The 14,079-nt window shown below is 36.2% G+C and overlaps 1 protein-coding gene across 1 annotated transcript in view; it reads left to right on the top strand.

The window, feature by feature from the left end:
* The first annotated feature begins 8,320 nt into the window (after nt 1-8,320).
* The window catches only part of DNAH11 (dynein axonemal heavy chain 11), a 105,726-nt gene continuing 99,967 nt past the window's right edge, over nt 8,321-14,079 (top strand). Inside the window, 9 exon segments of the mRNA XM_032104767.1 lie at nt 8,321-9,055; nt 9,057-9,131; nt 9,831-9,969; nt 9,972-9,987; nt 10,782-10,938; nt 11,056-11,097; nt 11,099-11,201; nt 11,907-12,012; nt 12,813-12,951. Of these exon segments, the coding sequence (XP_031960658.1) occupies nt 9,011-9,055; nt 9,057-9,131; nt 9,831-9,969; nt 9,972-9,987; nt 10,782-10,938; nt 11,056-11,097; nt 11,099-11,201; nt 11,907-12,012; nt 12,813-12,951 (822 nt within the window). The 5' untranslated portion in view covers nt 8,321-9,010.

The raw sequence follows: 14,079 nt of genomic DNA, 5'->3' as shown, positions 1-14,079 counted from the left end.
TAATTTATCTGTCTCAGTGCCACCCCTTCCTCACTCTTCCCACCCACTTGGATGTTTCGGTGGGTTTATTACTCATGCCCAAACTGAATGTTCTGGAACATGCTTTGTTTTGGGGGCTTTCCTTTAAAACTTCATTTTTTTGTATGAGTTTCCAGCCCCTGTGGAGCTGTAGGTAAAACTATGCTGTCACTTTTCTGAGTTGAGGCAGTACGTGAAATAAAAAAGAGGGAGGGGGTTTGTGACAGACCCCTCCAGAAAAAAATGATTTTTACAGGTGGAATTTGCAAAGGTTCATCTGCTCTGCTCATGGACATAGCTCCAGAGTGTTGGGAGCTGCAGGGAAGGTACTCATTTTTAAAGGGAGGGCACTTCTTTTGCTTGAAGTATCTTCAATGTTGTGTTGACAGTAGCCCTGCAGGAGAAAATTCCAATGGGACTAGAGAAGTATGAAGTAAAAATAACAACAAAGACTCCCCAGACTATTTGCAGGACACTAGAGATGTGGCTCACAGACAGTACAGTGGTTGAATATAAAGTCTTGAACCTAACAGGTATAAAGTTTCTTCTTGTTTACACATTTGTTTCATTCAGAAACCAATAAGCTTCATTGCATGCCCAATTATTAGTTCTTTAAGAGAAAAATCAGACTTCATCATAGATGTCTTCTCCTAAATTGCTTCGAAAGTGTGGACTCCACCTAGCCAATTCTGATTCTTCTTTTTTTCTGCCTCAAAATAAATCCCAGTGGTTTTGGTTTATAGGTTATAATGTGGATCAGTTGTTGGTTTTCAAAATTTGAATAAAATTCTTTTAAACCATTTTGAAAAAAAAAAAATTAAGACCAATTTCCAAATTTTTTTTGTCATTTTTAGAATTAAAAAATCTGTAAAGCTGGAAGCATAGAAGAGAGTGCAAGAGAACGGGTTTTTTTTTTTCAATATACCAATAAATTATCGCATACAGTTTTAATAAAAGCACATTTCAACTTATTTTTAATGCAGAAAGCTCCTAAGCAGGATTAGCACAAAATTGTGATTTCTTTTTTTAACAAAAAGAAAATGAAAAAAGAATTGACTGTCATCTTTTCAAATCACAGATAAAAATTTCAAAGTTTTTTAAAATTGATATCCTACCAAGCAGTAACAAAATATTGCAAATACCCCCATCACTCCCCAAGGTTTCTAGTCTGCAAATACTGAGTCTGTATCTCACATCAGCTTCAATGGCAGCCGTGCAAATAAACTTACATTTAGTGTTATGAAGTACAAAACACCACAGTGCAAGACAAAACCAAAAAAACCTGTGACAGCATCAAGAAATATTTCTGCTAGGCTGATTAAGTCCACACTTTTGGTGTAAATCTGAAAGTACATCTGGTATCTAGAGTGCATATAACTATATTTAATTGTATTTTTTAGATTCCTTTTGAACATTTTGTTATATGCTTATGTCTGACTTTTCTTGTTCATTGGCTTATTTTGCTGCCTGCTGTCTCTTTTCTTTACAGGCCAGTCTTTTAGGAGCAGAAGATACTACCTTGTCAGACCTTCTGGGACTCCAGCTTCATAAAGGTAGAAGATGAAGTCCAAAGTAGAAGATGAAGTCCAAAGTGTAGTTGTCAACACTGCACAAGAGTTGAGTACTGAAAAGGTGAGAGATGTACATTTTTTTTCTTCTGTTTTTTTGCAGAATAGTATGTAACAAACTATTTGTTTGTTAAGGTTTTGTTGCTAGAGATTAATGATAGAACTGAATATTTTCATGTGACTTACGTAGGTATCAAAATTCACAGCTTAGCAAAATGAACTTCTTGTCTGTGGTGTAGCTTACCATCACTTTAAATTACATATAATTTAATTAAAGTTCTCAATTCAAAGTATGAAATGTGATATATATAGACAGATGTTATTATTGCTCTTATTATTCCCAGATTTTGGCAGGAATCAGCCAAACATGGACTGCCATGGAATTTTTTCACCAAGGGCATGAGAGAATAGAAATTCCTTTAATTCAGTCCAATGAACAGCTGCTTGAAACTTTATGTAACAATCAAATAAGAATTTGATTAATAGCAATATTATTATTGTATCAATACTATTCACTCCCTTGATACACTTGGTTAGTTAAAACTTTTTTCCTGAATCTTTATTGCAGATTTATATTTTTGCGAGGTATTAGTACTGGGAATTTACATGTATGCTATGTAACTATATGTATCCTAAAAAATTCCTGTCTCCATGTAGGAGTTAAAAAAAACCCTCAGCTTTCTCAGCTTGTATTTCCTTCAATTTTTAAAAAATCCTTTAATAATATGCTGTCCGTTTTCAGTGTGTAAAGATGTCTTCTCTTATGATATACAATAGTAACAATTACAGGAGAATTTGTTAAGCTGTTGTTAGCTTTAGTTCCTCTATTTGATAAATTATTTTGATTAGTGCAGGTTTTTTTGGCTTATTTAAAATTTGTTTTTCTGGTTTCAAATGCAAATGATTCTGAAGAGTAAATGTGTGGTATATTTCATTGAACAAATGAAAGGCTGGCAAAGTAAATTAAACGTGGCAGATTCTGTCATTCCCATTTGGATGGAATTTCAACACGTGGTATCTTCATCAAAGTAATTATGTGCCTTGTTTTCCTTTCACATAGACTGGCAGTTGGTGGTGTCACAATTTGAGACAAAGATCTGCAGGTCATTCCTTCACCTGTCTTTGAGATCTTCTTTTATTTACTCTTTGTTATCTTTTTAACCTCCTGGGGGCACATAGAGACACAATACTGCTGAGATGCAGAAATCTTTTCTGCCAACTCCATACCATTTAGGAAAGCGATGGTTGAAATACAAGTTCATGGTCTGTTATTTATTAATGGCCAAAGGTAACTACAGCAATCAACATAAACACTTGAACTGACACAAAACATTGTGCCTTAATTGTTCACTCTGACCCAAAAAAATCACTGAACCGTTGCATAGTAAAGATGATAATTTTGTGTTGTCAATATACCTGTAATTCAGTCTGCAGATACCAGGGAGAGTTCTCATCATGTACAATTCTGAAAAGCTAATATAGGATAATGTTCTATAGGGAGCTGCTGTGCTTGAAATTTAAAATATATTTCCAATTGTTTAAATCTGTAATTTAGAAACATTGACAGCAGCATGTCTCACTATATGCCAAAAAAAGTATATTTTTTGTACAAGCTGAGAACCCTGTTAAGAGCAATGAAATAATCTGTGGATAAGTTTCTTCATGGTGCATATTGAAAAAGGCATTGAGCTCACATGAGCAGAAATAATCTAAATTAATAATTCTGTTAAAATCTGTCATTTAGAAGAACTCTTTTAGAAGAGTTTTAATAGTATCATCAGTGATATTTGCAGTTCTCTCTGTTCATTTTACTTTTCTTTCACATTCAATCTAAACGCTGTCAAAATAGGTGTTTGTGCCTTTAATTATTTTTCTTTTTCCATCTAAAAAATAGAACTTAAAGCAAGGTGATTAGGCATATTCTTCCAGCTCTTTTTCCCATGGTTTTCCTGTCCCAGTTTAGTGAACCATATGAAGTATAAAAAACAGAAATAAATTTGAGAGTTGAAATAGCTCCCTTTCTTTCCATATAGGAGTTGGTGACTGACATAACAAATAAAGAAAATGTGATGGAAGCTACAAGAAAGCCAAAGGTGTATGGAAGCTTTGAAGCTCTGCAGAACAGGTAAAATTTCCAGTATGATTACAAACTGTTCTAAAGTGTAGTTCTGCAACAATCAGGAAATGAGAGCTGTCAGATTGTTTCCTTTTTGTACATGTGTAAGATGACCTGATGATATTTTTGTCATTTCTGTTTGACATATCGGATTCGTGCTGCTTTTTATATGACCAATTAAACTTGAGGCATTGGTTCATTATTTAGGGATGGCATGATGTCAAAATTGTCAAATGTCTTAAAAATATGTTCTGTCTGGATCAAATTCACTTTCTCCCTACCCACACTCTGGGAGCTGGGAGTCCTTCTTTCACACTTGCAACAGGAGGTAGTGGATTCCGTGCAACTAAAATCCCCCTTCCACACAGTTGAGGGAATGCCTTGAATTTCCCACTGGCATTCACTCTTTCTGGCTGTAGAGGCAGCAATGTTTAGAGTCACAGTCTGTTCCTCCTTGCAGGAAAATGTTGCAATAGGAAGTTAAAAAACCCCAGCCACAACCCTGTTTCTTGAGATGTCACTTTTGTTCTGAGAGATACCAAGATAATAGCTGGAGTGCCTCAGTCAAACATAAATAAATGAGGCTTCTTTTTCTTTCCAGATAGGCATATAGTTGAGCATTTTGATCCTTAATACTTTTTGTGTCAACACTAACATGTGTTTTCATGTTTTTAACTCTTCGTACATCAAAAATAATATGTGCATCTTTTTAAAAAGTGATTACTTTTCTCCCCCACTCAACTGATTCTTATATACTTCTTCGTTTCTTGTTTTGGTCGTTTTCTTTTTAAATTTATCTGCAGATAACTGCCCTGTTGAGTTAGAAATTTTTTTTCTTCTCCCTTACTTACTGGACTCTTTGAAAAGTTGAAGAGGAGTTTCCCCCTGGCCAGCATTAATTTTTGGGGGACTTTTCTGGCACAATTCCATTCCTCTGGTTTCCTTGGTCTGAATGAACAAAAGATTATGTTCTCTTTCATTTTCTGGAAAGGAAACATGATTTGCCACCCTGTCTGTTCCTTACAACTGTGTTCATCATTATTATTTTAAATCAAAAGTGGATTGTATTGTTATGTTTTAATGTTTGGTTTGATTTTTGCCTTATCTGGGAGGGAATTCTTGGCTTTAAGGTGATTAAAGGCATGTGTCATTAAAATCACTGCCTCTTTTTCAGACACTCTCTTTGTGAAAAAGCTTTGGCTGTATACTTAGAAAGCAAGAACATACTTTTTCCTCTCTTCTATTTTGGTTTTTCAGCAGATTTGCTAGACATCCTTTAAAGAGGAATACAGCCAAAACAGCTGAGCCTCTTTGTGTATTAATGTACTTCATCTTCTCTACAGAAAGGAAAGTTTTCCAGCTAACCTTGTGAGCTGATAACATCATTGAACAGCACCTTTGCATCTGAGCATTAATTTACTTTGAAAGTAGGAGCATTTTTTCTAAGGAAGATAGTAAACATTTTTTTCCCTCAGCTAAGTACAAGGTGTTCAACAAGAAGAGATGAGAGGCATGTTACAAATCCCAGTCTGTCTTTGCTGGAAACTTAGCCACATGGAAGTTGCATTTATTTGGATTTTTGGGTTGTAGGTTTGCAGGAATTAGAAATGGAGAAGGTCAATGAGATCATCGAATCTATTCTTCTTCTAGCACAGATAGATCAAATTTCAGGCAAGCAATGCAAAGTGATGATAAGTAAGACTGGAAGATCTATGGTGTCTGGTAGGCTGTTGCTGTCTGCGCTGCTGATCCTTGCATGAGGAATGTTTTTGTAGCTGTCCTTCTGTGTTCCTGCCTTGAACAATAATCTGCTAGGTTTTGTGACACCAATCTGTATAAAAGCACAGGCACTTTGATGTATTACAGAAGCTTCATACTATGTTATCTACATGCCAGATGATACTCCTGGCCTCAGTTACTATCCAGCCACAGCCATCAATTCTTTGAGTGCTACAGTTTTTAGTGTGCCTCAGGCAAAACCTTTTTTTTTTGAAGGGATGAGTTGTAACAGAAGAACGGATGCTTTCTGAGATGATGAAGGCTTGAACACGGAGCCTTTTCAAACATGATGGTAGGTTCTCATAGATTCTTCACATAACTAAATCTCAGTGATTTTTTTCATCCACATACAAGGCAAGCAAACAAGTCTTCTATTCTAGGTGTCAGGCATAGAGCATGCTGGTGTGCAGACAGTGATCTTCAAATTCCGTGGTCTTTGGAGAGATGTGTAGCTACAAAAGGCATTTAGATCTTAATAGGCAATCTTTAAAATAAGCATTAGCCATAAATAATAACATAAAAATTAACCATAAATAATAACATTAATTATGGCATTAGCCATAGATAATAACAATTTCAGGACTTCCCAGGTTTTTTGTCCTTCAGCCTCTTCTGACAGCTGACAGGAGTGTAACTAACTCCATTCACTGATTTATCATTTTGGCCCAGCTTTTCCCATAAAAGCCTCATGTGTAGTAATTATGCAACAGTCAGAGAGTCATCCACTTTAAGAGAGGCATGCATTAGTGTGATTGACACAAATCTAATGTAAATGGTTTCCTTATACATCTGATGGTTTTGGATGCAAATAGCCCATCATCTTACCAAACTTTGATAATGTTGCTGATCTTAAATTTCAAGAGAATACAGAGGAAATGTTGCCCTTGGGATGTACATCAGAGAAAAGGAGTATGTTCTGTTCCATGACAAATCTAGATCTAATGGTCAGATATGTCGAGTTGTGTGAAACGTACTTCATGATTTTGCCCTCTTTGGGACGTAGATTAAATAGACACTTTCAATTGCATGAAATGCTACTTTTAATTATATAAATTTGGAAAAAATAATAAAAAATAGTAAAACCAGAACATTTTGTTACCCAATACTGTGTAATTTACTAATAATTCAGTAAATTGTCTATCTTCCTCTTGAACATAAAGTGTTTTCTAAAAGAAGTGTAGAGAGTTTACTTTTTGGAAATAATGAAAATGAAAAAAAACAAGTACTAGAAGTCACACAACTGACCAAGACTGTGGTTGAATGTTACATTTCTCATACTACTTCTCTTCTTCTGCTCCTTTTACTTCATCTTCTACTATAGTCTTATATTATAAGTATTATATCATATTAGTAATATAATAGTCCTGTCTTATCCTTTAGCACACACCTCTCCAAACCTCCAGCGGATGCATCCCCTGTCAGCTGAACAGGGTTTCAGCTGGTTCTGAGCCTCATATTTTCCGACTGGCCAGCCAGTATGTGTGCTAACTGGGTAGTGGTAGGTCAGAGAGAACAGATCAGCAACTTCTGAGACAATAACTTACTGTTCTCAGAACAGTGCTGAATGCATAAACATTCACATTGCGTAAAATCAATGTTGCTTGTGGTTCTAATGATTGATTGTCGCAGCAGGGAGGCCCTAGACTGAATGGACAAATATATGCAGCTTGCCTCTTGGAGATGGATTCTCCAAGATACAGCTACATTTGAGTGCATAGAGACAGAAAAGCCTGTATTGTCTGTGCTTACTCTGGGGCTGCAAACACAAAAACTCCAGACTTTCATATTTGGAGCTCTAAGAGATTGTCTGTGTTCAAGTCAAGTGGATATGTAAAACAAAACAGTATCTGGTATCTCATCTGAATCCTACTGAAGGTACAGTGAGAGAGAAAATGGAGGGAAAAATCCACTTTCATTTCAAGTTTGGAAAAATGCTGACGTAAAGAAAAACCTTTCTGAAGATTAATGAGATGAACTTCCTTTGTATTTTAGTATAAAATGTACCTTTTATTTTATTTTATGTGCATAAATTCATGCATGCTTGGGGTTTTTTGCATCAAAAGGTGAAGTCTTGGTTGGTGCACCTTGAGGAAACTGTATGTTATCCAGGACATCTGTGCTCCATGGAGGCCATACTGGCCTATGAAGAGAGGAAGGGAGAACAGTGAGGTTTCGACTATGTAGTCCAGGCTGAATTTACCACTTCACAAACCTGGTGGGTTTTAGATGTAGAAATGGCATCTGGTAGGCTGAATGAGGGCTTGACATCAGCCCTGAAGGATTGCCACAAGAAGTAGGTGTGGATACCTCCTTTTTGTTTAATTCAGAGAAAATAGTGTGAAAATGGTCCCATAAAAAGTTGTGATTAACATATTGAATCATTTTAATGCTGTACTAAATAAACTGCTATTAGCACCCACTGAAAAAAGAAACATGGCTTTTTCTTCCATTTCTGCTACCTCACAGGCATTTTTATCACATTTTGATTACTGGGGTTTTGTGGGATTATTCTGAACTGAGACAAAAGCTAAAAGCAAAGATACTGCCACAATGGTGTGCTAAGAACAGAGTACACATTCAGTATGTATACAAACACTACACCCATATATTTGTGTCAGGAAGCCAAAGCTATTGGGCTTGTTTATGTCAAACCAAGCAGTTTATATCTATATTTAGTTTTAGTCCCATTTGAGAAGGATACCTTGATTTTTGCTTTGCCCTTTTTTACCTCAAACTTCTCCTGAATGTTTTTGTCCTGCTGTGAGCACTCCTTCTCTTTGTGAAAACTTTCAGTAGTTTTGATTTTCTTTTCCAACATAGAATATCTGCTGAAGGGAAATACAAAATAAGAAAGAGACTTTAAAGGGGTCATGAATATCTGACAGAAGTGTCTAAACTTTCCCTGTAATAGAAAAGGCATTATATCTTTTTATTGATATTTCCATATATTTTTATATTTTCCTCCTTGGAATTACATGCAGTAGCTGAGATTGGGGTTTTCCCCCCATTAATATGAAACCTGAATATTTCCATAGTCACTTCGTATTACATAACTCTGCGTAGTCATCTATATCGTATTTTGTAATCATCCCTTTATTGCTTTGTCTATTTTTAAAATGTCTCTGATCTTTCCTAAGGGCTATTTTTAGTTTGCCAATAAATGTTCTCGTACAATTAGTACAATTTTTGCAAAGTCCGGTACATATCTCTATGGAGATGACCACCACGTAATTTTCAATTCCATTTCATGTGCATCTTCTTATCCATCCATTCCTCATACCCTGCCTAGCTGACCATCTGCAGCATTTGTGCTCACCTGGATTGTTGTTGTTTTGGAGACGGTTCAAATTTCTGTTTAAACCGGGATTTCTTCTGGCATCTCATGTCTAATACCAGAAAATTTGTATGTACAAGCCAGTTTTTATGGTGATTTAGTTCATGATGTAGGCAGAACTGATTTCTAGTAGATGGTACTGGAAACCATCTGGTTTTAGTGGGTTACCTAAATCTTTTCAGATCACTGTGCTAAATGCTCTTTATTACCGAGCTGCTTGGAGAACTTTCCTCAGGTGAGCAAGAAAAAAATCATGACCATTTGTGCCAAAGATGTTCATGCCAGAGAAGTGTCAGCAAGCTTTCAAGCCCAGAAGGTGCATGTTTGAATCAGCTATATTTTGCATTCACAGTTTGTTCTGCCTTCAGTAATTCACAGTGTGTTTTGTTGTCCTTTCAGAGGCATGTGCCTCTCCAAAGCAAGTCACTCCTCTTCCTGTGGTGACTTTTTATAAGTGCATACAACAGAAATTTTGAATGTTTATTTAAACCAAAGTGCTCACTCTGTGTGTAACTTTTGTTCAGGTAAGACTAAGGTGGTGTCACGTGCTGTTGGTTTGAAAGAACAAACTTTCACCGGATTGGGATTGAAATAGGAAAGAATTCTTATTTTCCCTCTGACCTCCTGAGCCTCAGAAATAAAATGGGCTTTTAAGGTGGTGTTAAGATAAGAAGGAAAAACGCTTGAGGAGTAAAATGAAACTCATTGTGGTCAAAGTAATGTCAGTTCCTGTGCAAAGACTGCATTGTTTGTATGGAGAGGTCTTGGCTTGATAGATGTGTTCTGCTGTAATAGCTCTATTAAAATTGTCTTCTATTACACTTGCTTCTGTATAAAAGCACTAATGCCTTGAGGTGCATCTAATCCTTTATAATAGGTTGTAGTAGTTATTAGTCATAAGTGACTAGGAATGAGGGGTGAGACCTGCTGATGACAGCTGCAGCTTTGTAATGGGTGGCATTTCTACCTTCTGAGTAGCTCCTACCTGGCGCCATGACTCTTTGATGGTTCTTAGATCTCCAGTTGCAGAGCTTTTGCTTGGCTGTCATAGCTATGCCACAGCTGGGATAATGTCCAGAAACACTGTTTTGCCAACATTTGTGATGCTCACTTTCAGTGCTTTTATGAGTACTTGGAAAATACCCCTTGGCAGGTTAACCTTCGACTGACAGGTAATGACTGCTACAAATAAGAGTGCCTGCTTCATCTATTTCAGTGAATGAAAAGTTAAATGTTTCTTAGAAGTTTGGAGTTCTTTCCTACCTCATGTGTATATTATAAGGTTATCAATATATTTGAACATGTATGTGCATGTAGATATGCATACTCAAGAAATTGTATGATTTTAATGGGCATTACATTTATAATAACTGAAATATTTTTTGCATAAATTAATCTATATATTCATTGCCTAGTCTGAAGGGGGGATATGAGCAGATCTCTAAGGTTAATCAGGAGTTTTCAGCAAAGATTTTTGTTCATTCATTAAAGTATTTTTTTCACACCACATACAGTGGAACTTTTCTTTTCTGGAAAGGTTTGGGCTTCAATGTAGAATTTCTGGTTAAAATAAGGACTCCTAAAAGATACAGCCAGGCATCCTGGCTGGCTTAATGCTTACAACCCTCAGTTTTGGGGGGCAAATTCTGGGGCTCAAGTCTTTGAAATAGGCAAAGCAGCAACTACAGCCTCATGTTTCCTGTCCTGTGTGATCACTGATACGATATTCCTCCTTGCTAAAAAAATGTTGATGTGGTTAGTTTTCTTTTCTAAAATAAGCACTTTCCAAGTAGTACCACACCATGATTTTACATGAACATGGAAGAGATACATTTGTGGTTTAGGACATTAAAATATAATGAGAAAGTGGACTTGGAATAAGTCATCCATGAGGCATAAGAGTTATAAAAAAGGCCCTGATGTAGAAGTTCATTGCAATGCAAACAATCCCTTTTCTTATGTTAAGGTGTTATATTACTCTAACCCGGGCTCTCCACCTAGCAGTGAGTGGTGCTCCTGCAGGACCAGCTGGCATAGATAAGACAGAGATCATGGAAGATTTAGGCTGTGCCCTTGGCATGCTGGTGTAAATTTTCAGCTCTTCAGAACACATGGATGATGAGGTGAGATAGTCTGTTCAGCAGTACAGAGATTGTTGTTTAGCTTCTTTTTCATGTGAATTGCATTGGAAACTGTTGCTTTCAAGAAAACTATGTTAAATCTTTCACTTTTAATTTTAGCCTGTAGGGAATATCTATAAATTTTTGGTCCAGACAGGAGCTTTGGGGGTGCTTTGATGAATTCAATCATCTCTTGGTAGGAGTCTAGTCAGTGGCATTAGTACAATTAAAGACTATCCACAATAAAATAAGGAACAAGAAGAAGAGAGTAGCTTATTATAAATTATTATATTATAAATAAGCACTTGAGTGCTTATTTATCCTTTACAGGCTATAAATACTGAACCAGTAATATCTTCCTCCAAAGTTCCTCTGAAACTATTTCTAAATGAGGCAGTAGATGGTAACACAAAATCACCTGTGTCACGTACTACCCAAAAATAACCTTCTCTTCAAAATGTAGCAATAAATGTGAGTAAAATCCTGGTCCTACCAGATTACTATTTTGCTATCGAAACCAGTTCAAGTCCCACCATGTGAGATCATGGCATCCTATGGGTGAGAAGTGTGGAGGGATTCAACTTTGCAAGAAGTCTCAGTGGTTCCAGGACTTTCCAATGCTTTTTAGACATGCCTTGTTTTTCCACTGTCCTATGTTCTTTCTCTGTTTTTGGGGTTTTTTTTTTTTACTCAGTATTGTCTCCTGGCCCTTTTAAACCCTCTGCATCCCTACTAGTCTCCTTTATTCTATGTTTCAAAAGATGATTCCTGATGTAGACATAAATATGCTCCAGCCTCATGCACTCTTTGTGGCTCTAACAGTCCAGTCTTTTTCTTCTGAATTCAGTGCCAGACAGATTACTAAAAGCTGATGCCTACCAGTGAAATACCTCTGTTTGTTAAGGTCAAGCAAGTTTTCCTTTTTTGTCATCTTTCTTTTAACACTTATTTGTGTTATTTTTCTTTTAACGGGTTTGTATTTCTTGGTGAAAACATTACACCGAAGTCGAGAGTTGGAATATTTATTACTATGAACCCTGGATGTGCAGGTCAGACAGAACTACATGAGAACCTCAGGTTCCCCATTCATACTTAAATATGACAAAATTAAGACTGGTCATTTATTTCAGCAGTATATTTCTGAAAGGGGAACAAAAGAAATATTTATGGTTTTCAGTAGTAAGAAAGAGTTCTGAGGAACAAGCTTGCTGCTTTGTAGCTGGCCTGAACACAGAATTCAAGATCTCTTCTTTGCTAGTATGTAACTTAAGTAATGATTTTAAATGAGGGCATTGTTTAGCAATAGCATTATTACTTCATGTTATTTTAAAAATGAGATTGAATGAGATTTTTCTACTTTGTGTCATTAAAATTTTGTTCTAAAAATTCGAGCAGTTACATTTAGCAAAGAAACAGTAAAACCTCTAAAGGCAACCAAGCCTTCATCTAAAAGCACTAAAGCTCTCCAAAGATTATCTAACTGCTTTTAAAAAGGATGGCAGTTTTAGCCGTGGTTGTGTTGCACTTGACTTCCAGACCCTGTACAGCTGCTGGCTGTGCCTCCAGGGCTCGGGGCAAGTGACACCACTGCAGCCTGTGCCTTCTCTGAGTTCGGGCAGTACCTGTCTGTGTTTCTCAGATGCCTCTTTCGTGCAGTAGTGTTATGGAATACTAACAATCACCAGTGCCTAATTAGCTCATTTTGCTTTGAACTAGGGTCCTTGTCGGCTTTGATTGACACTCTTAATTGTGACTCTCTTGAGTTCTGTTTTTAAAAATGTTTGCACACATCAGACATTTGATTTAACTGACTTATTCTTACCATGCTTAAATACTAATCTGTGTATTTGGATTATGGGGTTTGTTTTCTTCCCTAGAACCTGTGCTGTGGTCGTCCCTGATACTGAACTGGTCTCTGAAATTATGTTGGCTGCTGAAGGGTTTATTGATGCATGTCTGTTAGCCAGGAAGTTCATCACCTTGTAACCTCTCTGCAGGGAGCTGCTCCCTGAACAGGTGAGGGTTCTTTGGGCTTTTGGATTTAATACATATCCATCAACACACACTCCATACCAGTGCAGCTGAATACTGTGTAATAGGAGGCATTTATGTATATTGTCTTATCTTGTGTTTTAAAGACACTTTAAATCACATGTCTGTCCTTAATAAACTGTCAGACATAAATTTGGAAAAAAGTGTCCTTTCTTCTTACCTTGGGATGTTTGTAATGTGTTAGTTTTGCATTAAATAATTGTATATCACCACTTCATACCTGGGATGACTGACTACATTGTGCTGCTGTGTAACTCCCATGTAAATAACTATCTTTTGGAGAAGAGAATAACAGGGTAGAAATTATTTTGAAAAATAGATAGCATATTGTAACTGAACGAACATTTCTTTAAACTTTCCCCAGTAAGTACAGTGGAAAACTCTTTGGAAAAAAAAAGGGTGAGAAAAAGCATTTCTAAATAATGTAATTATTACATTAGAAAGAATCTATATTTAGAAATATTATCTTAAAAATGTAAAACCTAGAAGTTGCATGACTTCTTCCCTGTATATGTGCTGTTTGAATAATTTCCAACTGTATAATTTTTCACAAGACATTTTTGATATTCATTTTTATCAGTGGAATAAGAACTTGGAGAACCCTCGAACCTTAAGCTGTAAACTCAAATAGCAGGCAGGGCCATTATGAAATAAAAAAACCCTTTATTTTCATGCCTGCATAATTTTGAAATTATCCCTAAACATCCTGAAGATTTCCTGACACATTCTTGCAATTTTCTAGAGATAATGAAATTAAACCACTCATATCTAAAGATCATTAATATTGTTTGCTTCACTAGAACAAGGATTCCTTGAGTCTAATGATTACTTTGTCCCAGAGGCACATTCTGAACTGAGAAAAGTAATTTATACCATTGTTTGCCACTTCAGTATTAATCGTAGTAACAATAGTAATATTAACATTAGTGTTTGAAGCAAAATCTAGAGTGTTCTTGTTTGTTTACTTTTTAACTCTCATTTGGTTTACTTTTAATGGCAATGGGAGAAATCAAATACCTCTGGGAAAAAATTCTGGGCTTCTGCATAAAATATACAGCAGCTCAGAGAGTTCTGAGAGTATTTCTCCTGTGT

Source organism: Corvus moneduloides, chromosome 1 (assembly GCF_009650955.1).
Source record: "Corvus moneduloides isolate bCorMon1 chromosome 1, bCorMon1.pri, whole genome shotgun sequence".
Classification (NCBI taxonomy): Eukaryota; Metazoa; Chordata; class Aves; order Passeriformes; family Corvidae; genus Corvus; species Corvus moneduloides.
The sequence above is the reverse complement of the archived record's forward strand: the minus strand, read 5'-3'. Positions and strand labels throughout refer to the sequence as shown.